The 21,500-nt window shown below is 39.4% G+C and overlaps 3 protein-coding genes across 5 annotated transcripts; all 3 read left to right on the top strand.

Annotated features, from left to right (window-relative positions):
• Positions 1 to 861: 861 nt before the first annotated feature.
• On the top strand, positions 862 to 2,023 carry LOC106340246 (NAC domain-containing protein 41-like). Its single transcript, XM_013779127.1, has 3 exons — positions 862 to 1,167; positions 1,250 to 1,494; positions 1,587 to 2,023. The coding sequence occupies exons 1-3, from the start codon at positions 987 to 989 to the stop codon at positions 1,917 to 1,919; spliced, it is 759 nt and encodes a 252-aa protein (XP_013634581.1). The 5' UTR covers positions 862 to 986; the 3' UTR covers positions 1,920 to 2,023.
• Positions 2,024 to 3,707: 1,684 nt separating this feature from the next.
• LOC106342974 (uncharacterized protein At2g33490-like) lies at positions 3,708 to 7,802 on the top strand. 3 transcript variants are annotated; one of them, XM_013782057.1, is made up of 11 exons: positions 3,708 to 3,966; positions 4,276 to 4,348; positions 4,510 to 4,584; positions 4,790 to 4,851; positions 4,960 to 5,028; positions 5,215 to 5,243; positions 5,484 to 5,691; positions 5,770 to 6,012; positions 6,290 to 6,352; positions 6,527 to 7,453; positions 7,534 to 7,802. In XM_013782057.1, exons 1-11 carry the CDS (start codon positions 3,856 to 3,858, stop codon positions 7,540 to 7,542), a joined length of 1,869 nt encoding a protein of 622 aa, XP_013637511.1. In that variant the 5' UTR covers positions 3,708 to 3,855; the 3' UTR covers positions 7,543 to 7,802. The 3 variants fall into 3 exon arrangements, with proteins under 3 accessions (XP_013637511.1, XP_013637512.1, XP_013637513.1); XM_013782059.1 differs by having other exon boundaries at positions 3,804 to 3,966; positions 4,493 to 4,584; XM_013782058.1 differs by lacking the exon at positions 7,534 to 7,802 and having other exon boundaries at positions 6,299 to 6,352; positions 6,527 to 7,471.
• A 742-nt stretch (positions 7,803 to 8,544) lies between these two features.
• Positions 8,545 to 10,012, top strand: LOC106338059. The gene is made up of 3 exons (XM_013777119.1): positions 8,545 to 8,557; positions 8,665 to 9,741; positions 9,978 to 10,012. Exons 1-3 carry the CDS (start codon positions 8,545 to 8,547, stop codon positions 10,010 to 10,012), a joined length of 1,125 nt encoding a protein of 374 aa, XP_013632573.1.
• Positions 10,013 to 21,500: the final 11,488 nt, after the last annotated feature.

Raw genomic sequence — 21,500 nt, 5'->3', positions numbered from 1 at the left:
ACCAAAATCTCAAGCCGGCCCTGATAATGCATCCATGCATTCCCCAATTAAATCACTACATATATGAACATTGGCATAACAAAACACGTTCGTGCCACTTCAAACTCAGCGAACGATCAAAGCATAAAAATAATCAATCAATAAAAGTAAGTATAATACAACAATATGCCATATGAAACGTTTTCCTCGAAATGGAAATACTTGAAGCACATCCATTCAATTTTATTCGTTAATTTTATTATGTTTACACAAAGCCAACCATTTTAGAATTTCCTTTCTTCCGTTTTACGTAAGAGTGTTGATTGAGTAACGTGTTGGTTTGTAAAACCCCATATTAAGGGTTGACAAAAAAAAGAAAGAAAAGGCCATATTAATGAAATATACTTATGCTAATAGTGTTTACCAAAACCAGGGATTATGCAATTCATTATCTGAATTCGGAAAAGACAACTGGACCATACATCCGAGTAGAGGAATCTGCAGGGCATTAATTACTTTCATGGACCCCATGAAATCAAATCTCTTTCATCGAATGTTATCGAAATTTAGTTGCATACGCATCTCTATCCACTACCAGTTCTTCTAACACAAATATACGAAACTATGCTTCCTAATGTATTTGTTGGTATGGTATTCGTGTGATGTTCGGAAAGTAAGTAAACCGGCAAAAGGTGACTAACGGTCGAAAATGATCAGGACAGCGGTTTATATAATCTTTTAATGTGCGGTCCGACCAGAACAATCCATTGACGTTGTGACTTGGAAAATGCTCTAGATCGCTTTCTTGGTCAATTTAGAATAGTAATGCTACTAAATTCACTTCATTACGACATGGGTAAGAATATAAAACTAGGAACACATATTCAACTGCATCCATTGCTATAAAATAAAACTCAACGTTCCCTGATCCCTCTCCATTTCAATAACCTCTCGGCTTCTTTTTGTATCTCTTTCTACGGTTTGAACCTTAAAAAATCCTTAAAACGATGGAAAAACCATGCTCCATTAAGAACAGAGAGCTGAGATTACCACCAGGGTTCCGATTTCACCCAACAGATGAAGAGCTAGTGGTTCACTATTTAAGTCGAAAAGTTTCCGGTTTACTCTTACCAGCTTATGTTATACCGGAAATCGATATCTGTAAAGCCGAACCATGGGATTTACCAGGTAATGGAATACAAATCCTATTTTGTGAGTTTCATTCAATCCAAAATTTTGATGGTTTTGCATGTATGTATGGATGATCCAGGTGACTGTAATTCAGAGAGGTATTTTTTTAGCATGAGGGAAGCTAAATACCCAAATGGAAACCGGTCGAACCGATCAACCGGTTCGGGTTACTGGAAAGCGACCGGAATCGATAGGCAAATCGGGAAGAAGGTTCTTGGGATGAAGAAAACTCTGGTTTTCTATAAAGGGAAACCTCCGAACGGGACAAGAACGAGTTGGGTTCTTCATGAGTATCGTCTTGTTGATTCTCAACATGAATCATACGTACATGAGACTCACATATTCGATCAAATTATTCGTTTTTATTGAAACTAGACTAAACCTGTCTCTTTTCTTTTGTTTGTTTGACAAAAAAGGGCGAGAACATGAATTGGGTTCTATGCAGAGTGTTCTTGAAGAAGAGGAGCAATAATAATAAGAAGAAGAAAAAAGAAGATGAGAGAGAGAAGAAGGAAGAGATAGAAAGTGACGACAACAAGAGTACTTGTCCGATATTCTATGACTTTATGAGAAATGACGTGAAAAAAGGAAAATGCTGCACTTTGAACTTGACTCGTTGTAGTTCTCCTTCTTCAGCGTCTTCGTCGGTTTGCTCAAGTGCTTTAATTCAGACATGTTTAAATAGTGACTCTGATAATCATCATCAAGAAACTAGTTGTCGGGGAAATAAGTTTCATTTGTTCCTGTAAATAGTAAAACTTGGGAACACGTTTTTTTAAAACTTTATAAGTAAGATCAGTATGATTACCAAGTGATAATGCAATCTATAACCAATGTTGGTAGCCTTTAATTGTTTTGTATTTTTAATACCACTCATTTAAAATTTTGAACACCTTTTTACTAGGACTGGACACAATTACTCGTTACTTGGTTCGTACTCGCTACTTGGTAAAGTCAAGTACTTGGTTTGACCAAATCGAGTATCAAATAATCTATTTAAATTATTCGTAAGTAAAAGACAAGTATCAAATATTTAAATCAAAGTAACTATTTTGACGTTGTTTGGTTTGTTACTTGTTTTTGTTGATAAACAAATATACATTTTTTAAATCATAGTAAAATAATTTGTTTATATTTCTATTTCCATAAGTGAATCAAACATATGTGATATATCTTGATGTTTTTTTTCTTTCTTAGATATTATCTTTCTCGAATTGACTAAAATATTGGGAAACAATGAAATATTCTCTATGCATAATATATTTACTTAGAGTTTTGAATTTCGACGAATTAGCAAAAAAATTACAAATAATTATTAAAAACTTGCAAATTATTTACAAGTAACAAATAATAAAACAAGTCAAGTAACTTGCAAGTCCGTTAATATTTAGGAAGTACTTAAAATTGTAAGTACTCGTTTTTAGCAAACCGTACAAGTAAATTTTTTTACTACTCGTATAAACCAAGCCGAATACCAAGTATACCGAAAATATCAAATACCCGGCTGTGCCCACCCCTGCTTTTTACTTGTCAAACATTTCAATAAATCATATTTTAATTTTTGTAGATCAGCTGCAATTTTATATTCTTATGAAATACACCTTTTTTTTGTAACTTGGCTTAATACACCATTTTCTTATCTACATGTATGACCCTACTTAAGTAATCAATCATCTGGTTAACAAGGAGTGAAGATTTTTTTTTTTTTAACACTATTCTGCTCTCATGGTAATCTTTTGTTAGTCAGACTCTTTAGGTTTTTATCCAACCCTTGGTTCAAAATGTTTTTTTAATCAACATGTTTAAAATATTAAAAATATTCTATACCATTAAATTAACCATTGGCCCAAAAAGGACTGGACTCTCTCAAGATACTAATCGCTTTATGTAAATAATTTTTTATAACAAAATAGCGTGCAAGTAAACAATAAATCCTGGTTCTCAGCAAAATCATTCAATTAACTAAGCTAAAAGATTACACATCTAACTTTGATTCGAGAATATATAAAAAGTTATACTTAGCATTGAGAATAATAGCCTACGTAGAGGGGTTAAAACTTAAAATCGTTAAATTAAAGATAATAAACATTGAACAACATCAAATAATAAGTATGACAAAAAAAAACATCAAATAATAAGTCCTTTGTCAGTGTTAAAAAAAAGCCTTTTGTAAAAAAAAAACATCTAATAATAAGATTGAATAACACACTAGAAGATCATATTAATAATATGAAAATCTGTGTGTTTTAAATTTGATCAATTATCTCATGTAAAATTAAAAATGGCAAGGTGTAATTGAAACTTGAAAGCCTTAGCAATTTAGCATGTTGTTTGCTGACATCACTAATTGCACTTGCCGACGTAAACATGAGCGAGAATAATAAAAATAATATGAAAAAAAAAGAAAATCATAAAAAAAAAAAAAGGACGAAAGAGAATCAAAAGAGACGACGAAGTCAAGGCTCAAGTTTTTCCTTTTCCTCTAAACAATCGCTTTTTTCTTTTTTTTTCTTTAATTTTTAATTTTCTAATTTCTTTTGATTTTTTTCTGCCATTATCAGTTTTAATTTTCTTCCTTACGTTCTTCAAATGGCATAGCTAGAGAGAAAGGATACGAACCGATCGTCTACTCACTTGGCCGTTTCTCGAAACATTGGATTTCCCTTGATTCGCCGGAGAAGAGCCATGAAAACCTCTCTCCGACGGTTGCGAGGGGTGCTTCACAGGCACGAATCTAAGGATCCGAGAGATCTCCGAGCTCTTGTTCAGAACGACGAGCTGGCCCAGGCTTCGCAGGTAGCCGCCAATCTCTCTCTCGACTTACCTTCGTTTTCTCCTTGTTAGCTGTGTTGTTGATGAGAAGCGCTTCTCAATCATATATCTCAATCGGATCTTCGTCGCTGTACGTAAAATTAGTTGCGAATTTGAGCTAATTAGGAACAATTTAGGAAATGGTGTTGATTCGGATGTTGGATCCAATGTTAGCTTGGGGTGGATCTGGAGCTTTCCTTGCAACTTGTTGAATTGAATCATTCTCCTTCACTTGGTGTGTGGCCTGTGTTTCTGGGATGAGATTATTGAAATGTCTCTCAAAATGTTTTGCAGGACGTGCAAGAGATGAGGGATTGCTATGATAGCTTGCTCTCTGCTGCGGCTGCTACTGCTAATAGCGCATATGGTAATCTAATCTCTATTGTTAATCAGAAGCTTTGCTAATTCAGAATTGATGGATAATGATGTTTCCTTAATTCGATTGCTCTAATACTTGCACTGTTGCATTGCAGCTTACAGAAATGTATTATATTATTCTTATCGTCTGCAGATTTCGTTTGCTTGCAGAATTTTCTGAATCTTTGCGAGAATTGGGTGCTTGTCTTCTTGAGAAAACTGCTTTAAATGACGATGAAGAAAGTGGTAAGCTTGGCAAGCAGATTCCTTAAATACATCGTTTTACCTATCTCGTTAGTGTTTTAAGATTTTTGAAACCCACAATTTGTGCATTTATCCTTTTCCAAGTTTTCTACGCATAACATTATATTTCTTTTACGTTGCTTTGATATATATATATAATGTGCATCTGAAAAAGAAACATCCTGCTTCTCTTATTCTTCTTATGCAGGTAGAGTGTTGCTTATGCTGGGAAAGTTGCAGTTTGAACTGCAAAAACTTGTTGATAAATATGTGAGGTTTTTGGGATTTAGTTTCACCTTCTTCGATATTTTTTTTTAATTTTGATTTCCTCTGTTTAACCACCAAAACATCAGTTAAATATTTGTATTGTTGATTCAGCGGTCTCATATATTCCAAACAATCACAATCCCCTCAGAGTCACTTCTTAATGAACTCCGCATAGTTGAGGTTTGTTCACTTGGAATCTAGTCTATTTTACTTTCGGCATTGGTCAGAAATCAGAACTGCCCATTCTTGCTGCGTATATATGAACTTCCATGTTGAGTACAGAGCAAGATTTAGAGTGTTGTTTAATATGCTTTCTGATTCAGCCCTTTTAAGTGACGATGGTAATGTGTTTTACTGGTGATGCAGGAAATGATGCGGCTTTGTGATGAGAAAAGGTTGTTTTTGCCTTGCCGTCTTTTTCGTTTCTAAACACCTATTACCATGAGTTGTCCAAAAAAAAAAAATACACCTATACCATGATTAAAAAATAAAAGTTAATTTGTTCAGTTTTTAGAGATACTTGAGTTTTGTAGGGGAATTATTCAGAAATCTGATTGGTCTCATTTATCTAGACTTCCTCTCATGTTAGTGGGGAAAAAGTGAATAATCTATTCATGGAACTCTTTACCTTTCAGGAATGTTTATGAAGGGATGCTTGCAAGACAGAAGGAGAAAGGGAGGTCGAAGGCTGGGAAAGGAGAATTTTTTTCGACTCAGCAGATACAAGAAGCTCATGATGAATATGATAACGAGACAACTTTATTTGTTTTCCGCTTAAAATCCTTAAAACAAGGGCAAACACGTAGTCTTTTGACTCAGGCAGCACGGCACCATGCAGCACAGGTTTTCATCTTGAGCTGTCCTTCTGTTTCGCTCGCCAGAGCGCACCGTGTTCATGTCCCTATTTTTGGATTTCTGCAGTTATGCTTCTTCAAGAAGGCTCTTAATTCCCTTGAAGAAGTTGAGCCACATGTGCAGATGGTAACTGAGTCGCAGCATATTGATTACCATTTCAGTGGATTAGACGATGATGATGGGGATGATGAAATCGAAAACAATGACGACGATGGTTCTGAGGTGCATACTGATGGAGAGTTGAGTTTTGAATATAGAGAGAATGACAAGGACAACCATGCGGATTCTTCACCCGTTCTCTCCTCAGAGGTGATTGTTTCATATGTTTACGTTTCTGATGATAGTTCCTTTCTGTCTTTTTTTTGGTGCTTCTGAGTTCTGATGACCACTAGTAGAATAGTTTACTCCATGTGCCAATGTTTCTTCTCAAGGTGACTAATATAACAAATAAAATTAGAAATGAGGTTAGTAAACTGGAAATGGTTTATACTACATGACTACGATTTTGTAGTAGGGAGGACGAATTAGTTGAAATTGGTGCTATATTTATTTCTTAAACCTGCTTCCTGAAAAAATGTTCGCCTAGTGCATGCAGTTGGGTCAGTCAGACATCACGTTTCCACTAGTTGCAGGACCAAACACTGTGCAGGTAACTTATGATCCTCTCTTCTCTACTTTTCCTTTCAATTGACTTAGAAAAAATCTCAGAATGCTCATTGTTCAAGGAGTTTAATTTCATTCACCTAACAGGAGAACCATTCAAATTATTTGAAAGTTGCACGAGTATGTCACCAGTCTAAACTATTTTTGGCTTTTTCATCAGAAACATGAGGAAGGAAATTACAGGAAGTCTTATTCTTTTAGGAGAGATGTTAGGATAGAGAGCCAATCAGCACCTCTCTTTTTTGAGAACCGGACAACTCTTCCTTCTTCAGATAAACTATTACGGATGCGATCATCTCTGACACGGAAGTTCAGCACTTATGCATTGCCGACACCTGCGGAAACAACAAGAAGTCCCTCATCGATTACAAGTCTTCGCAACAACAACATGGCTTCATCTAACCCTGCAAAGGCAATTACAAAACAGATATGGCATTCATCCCCATTGGATGTTCGTGGACCTGCAAAGCTCTCTTCTAGACCAATGGCAACCTTGAAAGAACAAGTCCTGAGAGAGAGTAACAAGAATATATCTTCTCGGTTGCCTCCGCCTTTATCAGATGGACTAATGTACTCTCGTATCGGGACACTCAAGAGACGATCCTTCTCTGGTCCAATTACAAGTAGACCCTTGCCTAACAAGCCTCTGTCTTCAGCACCTCGTTTGTACTCGGGTCCTATCCCAAGGAATCCAGTTTCCAAGTTACCAAAAGTGTCATCATCATCTCCAACTGCTTCTCCTACTTTTGTCTCAACCCCGAAAATAAGCGAGCTCCATGAGCTTCCTAGACCACCACCACCAAGCAGCTATGCTAAGTCCTCTAGGGCATTTGGATACTCAGCACCTCTGGTTTCAAAAAGCCAATTGCTTAGTAAACCTCTAATTTCAAGTTCACCATCTCCTCTCCCAACACCACCAACTGCAATCGTTCGTAGCTTCTCTATACCTACTAGCAACCGTAGAGCAGCAGAGTTAGATATGTCTAAGACGACTCCCTCGCCTCCTTTAACCCCAATGTCATTGACCCATCCACCTCCTTCTGCTCTCCCTGAGCTTGCAGACCACCTAACGATGTCCAAACAAGAGGTAAACCTTAAGTTCTGATACGTGTTCTAAGTGTAAAATGTATGATTGTTCTGATATTTATGGTAATGGGTGAATTGCAGAGGACTTAAAGGTGTAAGTTGTTTGTAGCTCTACCTAAACACGCTTATAGGAGGAGGAAGACATTCACTCTAGTTGCAGATATGTAAATATCCTCCTGTTTTGTTCCGAGGATGAGAGGCATACAGTAATAAATAATTGCCTGAGGAATTTTGGTTTTCGTATAAATCATAATATTATACTATAGGGGTCAAAGTAATGAACTTCTTCATATAGACTCAGTTAAAAGTGTATATTCTAAAAACTCTTAACGAAGGTTTTGGTTTGATCACTGATGTGAAGTCTGCGTTTGTGACCTAGACATTGATTATATAAACTAGAAGTGGAAAAGGTCGTGGTCAATGTTGTTCTCTTGAGGGAATAAATGAAGAGAGTAAATGATGCTCTATGTTTCTTCTTGTACATCCATGCTCCAAGATCTTTACGTTATATTGATTGTTCCCAACTTTCAAGGTTTGCTACCTGGCCTGAGCTGTTGTATTCTTCCAGGTGGTATTTTGATATCACGAAACTCTCCAGTGTGGAGATTCAAAACTAAAAATTTTAAACACTGAGTTACTTCTAAGTTCTAACCAATATACATGGACTCATTCACGCTCAAACATCGCATCATATTCCCACTCTGATCAGCATGATCTTGGTCAAGATGCTTATGTGATAATAACAATTTGATTGTATTATTTTTATTACAAAAAGGGAAATTTTGCGCCATATGAATCCCACTTGTAGTGCAAACTTCCTCGAGAAAGATAAAGCACTTTCCAAACCCCAATTCATGATCTCCCTCTTTGAAGTTCACACTTAACCCTTTTGATTTGTCTTGTAGCTCACATGCAACTATTTTCTCTTTATTAGATGATAAGAACATCATTTGTATAGTTCAGATATCTTAGGATATTTTTCCTAGTATATTCTCCTAGAATCGTGGTGACCCCTGATATCACTCACCCGTTTGTAGTATATATGTTCATATCAATACAACACAACAGTTCACGGGAAATACCTTTACTTACATGGTATCAGAGGGTTTCAAATCCTAAAACCTCTTTTCTACGTTTCTCTCGTCTTCTTCTTCTTCTTCTTCTTTTCTTTCACTCAAACTCTTCCTTCTCTCGCTCGTTTATCATCAATAGCGGCTCAACAACCTCCAATTGAACGCGCTTACGGCGTCACCAACATCAAAAACAACATCCCCATTCTCTTGGATATTGATGATGGTAACTATGACGCATGGAGAGAGCTGTTCTTAACTCATTGCCAAAGCTTTGATGTCTCTGGACATCTTGATGGATCGCTCGTACCGGCCAACGACGACGATCAACCTTGGAAGAAACGTGATGGCTTAGTCAAACTTTGGCTTTACGGAACTCTCTCCAAAGATCTCTTCAAAAGCACATTCAAAACGGGCGGTACTTCTCGAGAAATTTGGATCAGACTTGAGAACTTCTTCCGCAACAACAAAGAAGCTCGTGCGATCCAACTTGATCACAAGCTTCGCAATCAAGAGATTGGGGATCTCACGATCCACGCCTACTGTCAAGAACTGAAGTCTATAGCCGATCTCCTGGCTAATCATGATGCGCCCGTAACAGAGAGAACTCTAGTTACATATTTGTTGAATGGTCTTAACGGAAAGTATGATAACATTATCAACGTCATCATGCACAGACAACCCTTTCCAACCTTCGAGGAGGCACGTTCGATGTTAATTCTAGAGGAGGATCGTTTGGGCAAAGGCAAGAAAGGCACGGCTAACACCGACGGCTCACCATCTTTGCCTAAGGTACTTGATGTCACTACCTCCACAACAGAACAGAGGAGCTCATCCCAAGGAGATCAACAACAACGCCACTTCTCTAACAGAGGACGTGGTCGCAACCGAGGCAGAGGGAGACACAACAACAATCATCAGCGGCTGCAGTTCCAACAATGGAACACTCCTTACTGGAACAACGGCTTCCCTATGTGGCCTCAACAGCAGTTCAATCCTTGGATGCAACTCCCGCAGCAATCCTTCGCTCAACAAGGTCTCCTCGGACCACGCCCACAACAACAAAACCATCAGGGTCCTCAACACAATGGCGGCAGCCAGAAGTTCGAACCAACAACGGACTTCGCTTCAGCCTTTAACACCATGACTTTGATCGACCCAACCGACAGCCAGTGGTTCATGGACTCAGGAGCCACAGCTCATCTCAGTAACACGGCAGGTAATCTTAAGTCTGTTTTTAGTAATAGCATCGGAAAAACTGTCACAGTGGCCAATGGTGGTAAGATTCCGATCAACTCCACCAGATCATTCTCTTTTCAAACTCACCATAAACCTCTTTCTCTAAATTCTGTTTTGGTTACTCCATCTATCATCAAAAATTTAATTTATGTTCGACGCTTTACAAAAGATAAATTTTGTTCTGTGGAATTTGACCCGTTCGGTTTTTCTGTGAAGGATCTTCGAACACAGGAGACACTACTCCGCAGTGATAGCACATGAGATCTATATCCATTTCATTCTTCTACAAATAAAGCGACGCAGCAACCATCTGTTTTTCTTACTGCTTCCTCAGATGTGTGGCATCGTAGACTGGCTCACCCCAGCAATCAAACTTTAAATTCTTTGCTTTCTACTTCTGTTTTACCTTGCAATAAACGAGATTCTTTTCATTTGTGTTCAGCTTGTCAGTTTGCAAAACATACAAAGCTTCCCTTCTCTCTTTCAAATTCGACAGTCACAAAACCTTTTGAAATAATACATTCGGATCTATGGACATCGCTAATCCAGAGCTTGAGTGGGATCAAGTACTACGTTCTCTTTCTCGATCAGTACTCTCACTTCCTCTGGGTGTATCCCTTGCGGTATAAACATGAAACATTCTCAAAATTTCTCCATTTTTCAAAATATGTCAAAAATCAGTTTGGAACAAAGATTAAGTCTTTGCAATGTGACAATGGAGGTGAGTTCGACAACTCACGGTTTCATGATTTTTTCGCATCTAATGGGATGACTTTCCGGTTCTCATGTCCGTATACGTCACAGCAGAACGGAAAGTCAGAGAGAATGATCTATACCATTAACAATGCAGTGCGCTCTCTTCTCTTACAAGCTCAGCTACCATCCTCTTTCTGGGTAGAAGCGCTTCATACGGCAGTCCATATTCTGAACATCCTACCGACCAAAACTCTACAAAACAGAACACCTTTTTCGGTACTTTTCAAAAAGCTTATCTCTTATTCACATTTAAAAGTCTTTGGCTGTTTGTGCTATCCAAACATAAATCACTCTCACCACCCAAAGCTCTCTCCTCGATCCTCTAAGTGCATTTTCATTGGCTATCCTACATATCACCGTGGCTATAGATGCTTCGACTTGTCTACTAAGAAGATCATCATTTCACGCAATGTGACGTTTGATGAAGGATGTTTCCTGTATGAGACGTCAAGGAAACAACCTGACTCTCACTACGACTTCTTACGTACAGACGACGAGCCATCACCTTTGTTCAAGTCACTTCTCGAAGCTCCGGCTGCAACTCCATCTCCTCTTATTGTGGCCAATCCTCCTTCTGAGGAGCCAACTCCTCCGACCCAAGTGGCGAGGGAGGCCCCACGGCACGCCATGTCTACTCGTTCTAAACATGGAATATCAAAGCCCAAACAGATTCTATCACTTCACACAGAGGCTATCTCACCTCTACCAAAAAGCTATATTCAAGCTCTCAATGATCCAAATTGGAATCCATCTATGACAGTAGCGTATGATGCTATTGTTAAAAGTGAGACTTTTGATCTTGTTCCTCGTCCTGCTAACACTAATATTGTGCGCTCTATGTGGTTACACAAACATAAGTATGATGCAGAGGGAAGATTCAAAAAGCACAAATCCAGGCTTGTAGCCAATGGAAAATCGCAAGAGCATGGCATAGACTTCGACGAGACTTTCAGCCCAGTCGTGCGACAAGCCACGATACGAACACTTCTACACGTCGCTCTCGTCAATGGATGGCAAGTTAACCAACTCGACGTCTAGAATGCCTTCCTCCACGGTACATTGGACGAAGATGTATACATGTTCCAGCCCCCAGGGTTCATTGATCCCAACAAGCCAAATCATGTTTGCAAATTAAAACGCTCCATCTACGGCCTTAAGCAAGCTCCTCGTGCTTGGAATGCAAGATTTGTGAAATTTATAACTAACACTGGCTTTATTCAAAGCAAATCAGATACAAGCTTGTTTGTTTACAGGAAACAAGGACTGGTGGCCTATCTAATTCTATATGGCGACGACATTATAGTCACAGCATCGACAAAAACGCTTAAGAACACGATCATCCAAGTTCTAAAAGCAGAGTTTCCAATGTCAAACTGTGGTCGCATCAGCTCCTTCCTTGGCATCTCTGTCAAGTTCAACGACAAAGGCCTCTTCTTGAATCAGTCTCACTACGCTGAAGACATCATCAACAGAGCATGCATGTCTGCTTGCAAGCCGTGCTCTACGCCTGTGGATATGAAGTCGAAACTTGCTGAAAACGACGGCCAACAACTCTCCAATCCTACGGAGTACAGAAGCCTCGCCGGTGCCCTTCAATACCTAACCTTTACGCGCCCCGACATCTCTTATGCTGTTCAACAACTCTGTCTCTTCATGCATGACCCTAGAGACGGTCACCTACAAGCTAAGAAGAGAGTTATTAGATACTTGCAAGGCACGAAACACATGGGTTTATAGTTACTGAAGAACCAAAATATGTCGATGACGGCTTACACAGATGCCGATTGGGCCGGCTGTCCAATCACAAGGCGCTCCACCAGTGGCTTCTGCATTTACTTAGGCGATAACCTTATATCATGGTCTGCCAAACGCCAGCCAACGATCTCAAGATCCAGCGCCGAGGCCGAGTATAAAGGAGTCGCAAATGCTGTAGCCGAGTCATGTTATCTTCGCAACCTTATACTAGAAATGGGGGCGCCACTATCACAGGCAACACTGGTCTACTGCGACAATGTGAGTGCTGTCTACTTGTCCACAAACCCGGTGCAACATCAGCGCACAAAGCACATAGAGATTGACATACACTTTGTCCGAGAAAAAGTTCAAATGGGTCAGGTACGAGTTCATCACATCCCAGCTGCTCTGCAATACGCCGATATCTTCACCAAAGGCTTGCCTACTACGCTATTCACAAGCTTCCGCTCCAGTCTTGGTGTGACAGAGCCCACGCTGCAATTACGGGCGGGTATTAGATGATAAGAACATCATTTGTATAGTTCAGATATCTTAGGATATTGTTCCTAGTATATTCTCCTAGAATCGTGGTGATCCCTGATATCACTCACCCGTTTGTAGTATATATGTTCATATCAATACAACACAACAGTTCACGGGGAATACCTTTACTTACACTCTTTTTCCACCCCCACATTATGAGGCAACAACTTACTCTTTGGAATCCTAACATCAACGATTGCTCCATAGTTTGAGATCAGCCTAGAGTTCACTGTTTAATGGAACATATTCGATAGTAAAACACTCATAGCTCTAAGTTTTCATAAGAACCAATTATCAAAATGTTTTTCAGCATGGAAGATTGGATGAACCATACAGTTATCAACATTGATCTCACTTTTTGGGTTAAAACAAAGGTCCTTAAAATTAATCAACTAAATACAGAGGTAAAAAATAGCATTAGAAAAAAATATAACTTTTCTCTATTATAGAGGAACACAATGGAGCAAAACTCATATATGTTTAAGTTTTATAAAAGAAAAAACAGAGATTGATTGAAGATGCTCTAAGTTGTCATAACTTTTTGGTTAGCAAAATCTACAAATTGTTTGTTTTATCTTAATATTTTTTTTTTGCCAAGGATTTGAAATTCATATAAATATGAGAAGAGTTTGTAAAACTTTACAAAAATAATTAGAGTAGATGGGATGCACTTTGGCAAAAAGGATAAAAACAAAGTGTAAACCATAAATAGAAGACTTCCTAATCATGCCGTAGCGAAGATAGCATAAGGTTTTTGAAAGTCTTCTTGATGTGCTGTTTTCCCAAGATTGTGTCTCTGATATTACGATCAATGAGCCTGTAACTCGTTGGAGGAGCAGTCGAGATACCGTCATGTAGACGCTTGTTCCGTTCTCCCCAGATACTATAGATAGTTGCGTGAGCAACAATTCTTTTGAGCATCAGTGGAGCTGTGGAATCCCTTAGAGATAACCACTCAATAAAAGATGTCCAAGTGATGAAGCAAGAGTGGGAATATCCTAACCTTCTCAGAACCAAGACCCAAATCTGCTTACTAACTTCACAGCGCAAAAGCAAATGATCTCGAGTCTCTGGAGTTGAGTCGCATAGACAGCAGTTAGATGAGATGCCAAGGCCCCAACTTGTTAGTCGTACTCGAGTTGGCATTCTATCATTCTGTGCGATCCACATCAAGAAAGCATGACGAGGTGTTGCTGATCTGAACCAGACACTGCTTGACCAAGTGACTGCAGGAGCTCTATCTCTAATTGCCCCCCAAGTTCGCGATGCAGAGTATCGCGGTAGATTCTCACCATCAATGAACCAGTAAAACTCATCATCTGTTTGGGAGGTAGTAGGCAGCTGAATACTAGTGAGATGAATGTGTAGATTCTCTGCCGCAGGTGAGCGAGCACCTCTCAGTCTCCAACCATTATGGTCACAACTATCAGCAACTGATGCGAACAGAGGAATTGAGAGTTCACGTGGACCTGTCTCACCGAATAAATCAATTAACCGACCTAGAGGGGTCCAAGTATCCCACCAAAAGCTTATTCTGTCACCATTTCCAACCTCTGCTCTCAAGAATTTTGTAGCTAGATGACGCAGGTTTAACAGTGACCTCCATGTTCCCGAGCCTGCCTTCTTAGGGTCCAGGCTCCATAAGCTCTCATCTCCAATCTTATACTTCCTAATCCATGAAGCCCATAAAGAAGGATTAGGAACATATAACATCCAAATAAGCTTTAGGCAAAGGGTCTTGTTCCAAATTTCCAGGTTCCTAAAGCCGAGCCCTCCTTCTCTTTTAGGTAAACAGATTGTGCTCCACGCAATCTTAGCCATTCCACGATCAGTAATATTTCCGGTCCATAAGAAGCGAGAGCATAAACTTTGAATTTGCTGTAAGCATCCTTTAGGCAGAACAAATGCCGAAGTTCAGAAGTTTATAGTTCCATAGATAACCGAGTTTATCAGCTGAGCACGACCAGCATAGGACAGCTTTTTACCAGACCAAGCAGTGAACTGACCAGCTATTTTCACTAACAGTGGCCTGTATTCGGAAATGCGCAGCTTACGGTGCATCAGAGGAAGACCCAAGTAACGGATAGGCATTGAACCGAGAGGGAAACCAAGACGTCGCAGATCAGTAGTTTCAGCCTGGTTCAACCCTCCTGCAAAGAGTTCTGTTTTTTCTTTGTTCATTCTCAATCCAGACCAAGTGGCAAATAACTCCATAGTATCAACGATATTAGCAAGGGAGTTTTCCTCACCATCAAAGAAAATCATAATATCATCAGCAAAGGCAAGATGTGTTACCTCAAGGTCTGATGTCTTCGGATGGTAGCCAATATCCCCAACTCTAAACTTCGCATTTAGCAGCTGAGAGAATACTTCCAGCGCAATGACAAATAGATAGGGTGAGAGCGGGTCGCCCTGCCGTAAACCCTTTGACCCCTTAAAATAGCCACACAACTCACCATTAATTGATATAGAGAATCTGGTAGTTGTTATGCACTGAGATACCAGCTTCCGGAAGTGGCTTGGAAACCCAAGGGCTTCGAGCGTATTCAATATGAATTCCCAATTAAGCGAATCAAAAGCCTTTTGTAGATCAACTTTCAGCATACACCGCTTTGAGATTTCTTTCCATTTATATCCAGACACAAGCTCTGTCGCTAAGAGAACATTCTCAACTAGAAGACGTCCTGGAACGAAGGCTGATTGGGCAGAGGAGATAAGCTTAGGTAGGGCAGCTTTAAGCCTGTTTGATAGCAGCTTGGAAGCTACCTTGTAGAGGGTATTGCAACAGGATATGGGTCTGAATTCAGTCATCCGGTTAGCATTTGCCTTCTTCGGAATTAGGGAAATGATCGTTGAGTTCCATTGTTGGAGAAGACACCCAGTTGATAGAAACTCTTTCACTGCTGCGATCATTTCTCTTCCTACCACACTCCAGTTTGCCTTGAAAAATTCTGCAGGATAACCATCCGGTCCGGGGGCTTTGGACTTTGGAAGGGAGAGGAAAGCAGCCTGTATGTCTGAAGCACTGAACTCAGCAGCAAGAAGGCTCACAGCTTCTGCAGAACAATGAAGAGGCAAGAACGAGGCTATAGTCGACGGAGAAGGGGCAGCTGAAGACGAAGGACCACCTAACAGATTTGAGTAGTAATCAACAACATGCTTCTTTATGTCTTCAATCTGGTCAATGATGGCTCCATCACTATCAAGGAGAAAAACAATTTGGTTTTGGGCCTGTCTTGTTTTAATTATCCTGTGGTAGTAAGCAGTGTTTGAGTCCCCGTCTACAGACCATTGTACCCGTGACCTCTGTTTCAAGAAAGAATCTTCAGCTTTTGCCAAAACGTGCCAGCGACGATGAGCGTCTTGAACGAATTGGGTAGAGGTAGGAGAAGGGTTTGTAAGAACACTTTCTTGAGCAAGACACAGCTCGGAGAATGCATCTTCTACGCGTTGCTCCAGCTGGGAAAAGTGCTGTTTGTTGAAGGTTTTAATAATTCCCTTGAGCTCCTTTAGCTTTTTAGAGACTCTTATCTGATTTGTTCCAGAGAAGTTCAAAGAGTTCCAACAGTTACGAAGGATCTCAACAAATTCGTCATGTTGATTCAAGTGAGCGAAGAATTTAAATGGTCTCTTTTGCTTCGGCCTAGACTGATCGAAGAAAACACAGCAAGGACTGTGGTCAGAGATTCCCGGAATGCCAAAGACCCCGATAGACTCTGGAAACTGCTGAAACTATGCTGCATTAGTGAGGATTCTATCCAATTTCTTTGATATGTGTCCATTTGACCAAGTAAAAGAACTCCCGCAGTAGGGAAGATCAAACAAAGCAGTGCTGTCAACACAGTCTTTGAAATCCCTCAAGCCCCGTGAGAAAGAGAATTGATCAGTCGTTGAGTGCTCTGATGGATGTAAAATCTCATTAAAGTCACCGAGAGTGATCCAAGGTGTATTAATCACCTGCTGAGATACTGAGCATGCTTCCAACTCGCTCCGTAGTGTACGTCTTTCAATTCTGCAGTTGGAACCATAGATAAACGAAACCAGAAACTCCTGATTTATCTGTGGGAGCTTCACAACACAAGAAGTCATTTGGCGAGAACTCGAGATAATCCTTACTTTAACCGAAGTGTGCCAAACAACCCATATCCTCCCCAAGTCCGCGTGGTCATAGTTTCCATGAAAAGACCAACCCGGTAAAATAGAATCTAAAACCTTAGCCGACTTAGATAACTGTACATGTGTCTCCACGAGACTACCAAAAATTGGTTTATTCTTCCGCATCCATTTTCTAAAACCCCTCCGTTTCACAGGATCATTTATTCCTCTAATATTCCAACAAAAAAGATCCATTTAAGAAGTTAAGGTTTAGAGGATTAAAGGGCCTCCACCCCTAGACTTTCCTTTTAACTTTTTCTTCATTCTTCGAGAAATGACTTCAATATACTTGTCATTTCCATCGTCCGGATTATCCTCCTCTCCTGAAAACTTGCTGCCTTCAGACACATGACCAGAGGAGTGGCCGGCTGAGAGGGAGTCATCATTAGAGTGCTGATCATCTGCATAAGGAGACAAATCCACACAAAGACCACCATCCCTCAGATCATTGAACTCTACGAGGGGAGACTGTTGTGGAGCCTTAACGCGCGGAGACTGATTATTGGTGGGGGACAGGGATCGCATCCTAATACCCATCTCCTTGGCTCGTCGTGGCGAAGTTGATGTTCTTTTGGGATGTGGTGGTGTTCGTATTACCAGTTCATCTTTCTTTCCAGTAGTAGCATCCGAGGAGATCAAAACATCTGTGCTCTTTCCACTCACTGGCCTGTAGACAGCCTTTGTCTGCGTTACAATCGGGAGTAAGTTTTTTATAGGTGCCTTTCCTTTCGCCTTCTCGCGATTGTACCTCGAACACTCAACCGTTAAGTGCCTTACGGAGTTGCAGAGAGTGCAGGTTTTCGGTGCTGCTTTGCAACGGGATATGGAGTGTCCCACTTTCTTGCAAAATGAACATAAAGCCGGGAGGAAAGGGCCAGTGACTGAGATGCGACGAGTCTCACCACTTTCGAACCGAGCATTTACGAATTCTGGCAGCGGTTTTCTGGGATCTATAACAGTGTAGACTTTTGCCACCTCAATATTTGTTAGATGCTCTGTTGATGGGTGAAGGCAAACCGGCTGTCCAACCATTCCCGCTATCTCCTTCAAGGCATCTCCGTTGAAGAACTGTAATGGGACTCCGCGAAATTCAAGCCAAACTGGCACCATATTGAGTTCAGGTTTGGTCTGTTGAATACCCGGAGACCACTTGGCAACAAACATCGAAAGACCATCAATCTGCCATAGACTTTGGCTTAAGATGCGTCTACGGGCGTGAGGACAAGGGACGCGGAAGAGAAAAGCCTGGTTGTCCATCTTGGATACTGTTAAATCTCTGCGATGTTTGCTCCAGATACCGTTTACAATCGCGTGAACAGCTCCCCGAGCAGGGGCTTCGTCATAGAACTGACCTATGATGAAGCATTCCCAAGCCTTTTTGTTCTTCTCCACTACGGCGTTGGGTATGGTAACACACGGTTCGCCTGAGTCGAGCAGAAAAGGTTTCTCCTTTGGGTAGAGCTTTATGTTAGCTTCCTTCACAAAGCCTTTCCAGAGCTCTGCTGGACTTGAAGTAGAGGGTGAAGCCGTAGGATTTGCAGGAGAGGGGACGTGGACGTCTTGTCTATCCTGAGGAGAGGTCGTTTCTATCACTGTTTCAATTCCAGTGTTTGTTGCAGAAGTGGTATCAGAGAATTTCGAAATAGGTACAGTAACTTCTGTAGCTAGGTTTTCAAGATTGGGGGAAACAATCTCCATGGCCGGATCTGCTTCGACAACAGCAGTTTGGGCATCAATTGCTGGAGAAAGGTCGCTTGCAGCCTTTCCAGCGGTGGAATCAGAATCAGGTCTCTGTTTTGCAACAGAGAGAGACTTTGATACAAAGGAACTCGGTGGAGACGAGTTTTGACGAGCGTGGGAAACAGTGGAACCCTTTCCTTTCGCCGATTTCTTCTTTGCCATCCCGGATGGGGCTGACAGGCGCCGGAGACGGCGACGGAGGAGGTGAAACGAAGAGGTCTTCAGGTTTGAGAGAGTTTTCGCATAGCGCGTGAGGCGCGTGATCGTTTTTTTTTTTTTTTTTTTTTTTTTATGGCACTCAGCATTCTTTCAAATTCCATACTTGGATTTTTACGACAAGTATATGAATAGTTCATAAAGAAAACTTACAGCAACAAGTAAATAAGAACCACATTAACTTGTTGAACCATGCATACTAAACAAAACGAGATTATGTTTCAATTCGGTTCCTACTAATCTCCCAAACTAAAAACACAAAAGAAAAGTAAAAGAAAGAGCTGAATGGTGTATCTGGTTTTGATAAAGAAGGGAGAGGAGAGACCCAGAGATACAGAGAGAGGGTCACAGACACACTTTGATGTCACTTTCGATCTGAAACATCTCTATCTCTCCTCAGAGATTCCCTTCTCAGGCCCCATTGTCTCTCTTTCTGTATATATTACAACTAAGAAACCCTCTTTACCAGCAATAAGCTATTATATATTATTTGGTAAAAGCAAAATCTTTTTATCTAAGCAAAAACAACAACACTAGATTGGAGTGGTTCGTCGCTTTCCCTTTGTACACTTCCGACAGATTCCCTTCGACTTCTCTCTTTTCACTATTTTTGTTTGTTTATTTTGTTTTATTTTTTCCTGGTTGAAAAGATTTACAGAAACATCATTTTCCTTCAGACTAATACATATATTCGTCTATCACAATTCCTTTCCCCCCCTACAGTTTCTTCTCTTTTGTACTTTTGTAATAGTTATCTTTGCATGTGTGAGTGTACGTATGGACATATTCATGGTAAGGGTTTTCATTTTTACCAGTTTGGTAATAAACGTACACATGCTCATGTATACATCATTTTTTATACATACATATATACATCATACATAATATAGTACGCTCAAGGGTGGTCCTAGATTATGGGAGCTATTAGTAAGAGTTCTTATAAACAATATTTTTTTCACAAATTTAAGGGTTTATTTTTAAGTAAATTATTTCTAAAATTTTAAGAGTTACAGCCTTACGTTTCGCTTGGCTATGGTCAAGACCATCCTGACCACACTATATAACCCTGACCACACTATACATATAAATATAGCATGCTTGATGTTAATAACAAATATCTTAAACTTAAAGTGTCATATGGCTTTCAATTGGTTGTGCGAAACGTATATAAATCGTCTTTCTTTTGTGGCCTGTTTCATGCTTGTGTATTGTTACATAACCTAAAAATGATAGTCGGAACGTAGTGATGGTCTTGGCTTTTAGTTTTTTATTTTCTTTTTGACGTGATGTTTTTGACTTTATTATTCTAAAGATTTATAAGGTGAAATATCTATGAATTTCTTTTCCAGTTTATCATTGGAGCTAAAGTTTGAAAGCCGGTATCCACTAGAAAAAACCTTTACTCTAATTGGCTTAAATGTTGACATTTTGCCTTCACTTCTTTATAGTACGGTTAACTTTTTATATAAAACACTCAAAAATGCAAGAAAAACATCCTTCAATTATTTTGTTCCACGCATCATATTGCATTACGAGGTTTGGCTATTTAATATTGCCATTTCATGACCAATTCGTTTCAATTTTTAGGTTAATACTTGTCGCATAGTTGCACTGTCCCAGGAATGTCATCGTGTTTGTTATTGAGTTTTAATGTATGCACCAAACCTCAAACCTTCAGTTTTTTCATAACTATTGCTCTGCTATATAAAACGTTCCATTTGTTCAATATAACTAGCCACCAAACAAAATTAGAAGAAACCTCAAGCCTTTGTGAACTGTTAAATGTTAATTTGATGTCCATGTAAAAAAACCGACAACATGAGTTGCATTGGTGACAAAGGGCGTCACATCAGTTTGCAGAATTGGTGAAATTTTCGTAAAATGTTGCTGAAATTTTCCAGAAATTCAATTTGGTTTTGTAAAAGCGGGAGGCCAACAGTGTAGTATTCACATGTTTCGAATCAATATTTCAAAAGTATCCGTGGGCGAATACTTAAAATTTACTAGCCAATGTATACTGTGAGTTTTTGTTTTTTGTTCAAACAATCAACGTACAGTGTGAGCTGTGTTTATGTAAATTTGTAAGTTTTCAAGGGTAAAAAGAAAAGAGAAATTCTTGAACCTCTAGATTCTCCAACCAATAGTGTTTGAGTAATTGATATTTGATATCTTTTAAAAAAGAAAACAAAATTAAATTTCTAAATAAAACAATATTTTTAAAATAAAACAATAAAAATACATAAAAATAGTTACAAAAAAAAACAAATATTGTTAAACCGTTAGCAAAATATTAAATCCTATACCCTAAATCGTAAACTCCAAACCCTAAATTATAAACCTTAAATCTTGGATAAACCGTAAACCATTGGAAAATCTTAAACCCTAAATCATACATTAAAAACTAAATCTTAATAACACTAAACCCTAAACCCTAATCACTAAACCCTAAACAACCCTTGGATAAATCATAAACTCTAGGGTTTAATTTTAAATATTTTTGATTTAAATCATAGAGTTTATGATTTATCCAAGGGTTCAGGGTTTATCCAAGAGTTTAGGGTTTAGTGATTAGGGTTTAGGGTTTAGTGTTATTAA

This window comes from Brassica oleracea, chromosome C4, assembly GCF_000695525.1.
Source record: "Brassica oleracea var. oleracea cultivar TO1000 chromosome C4, BOL, whole genome shotgun sequence".
Lineage (NCBI taxonomy): Eukaryota > Viridiplantae > Streptophyta > Magnoliopsida > Brassicales > Brassicaceae > Brassica > Brassica oleracea.
Note: the sequence above shows the minus strand (reverse complement) of the source record. Positions and strands in the feature narration are given on the sequence as shown.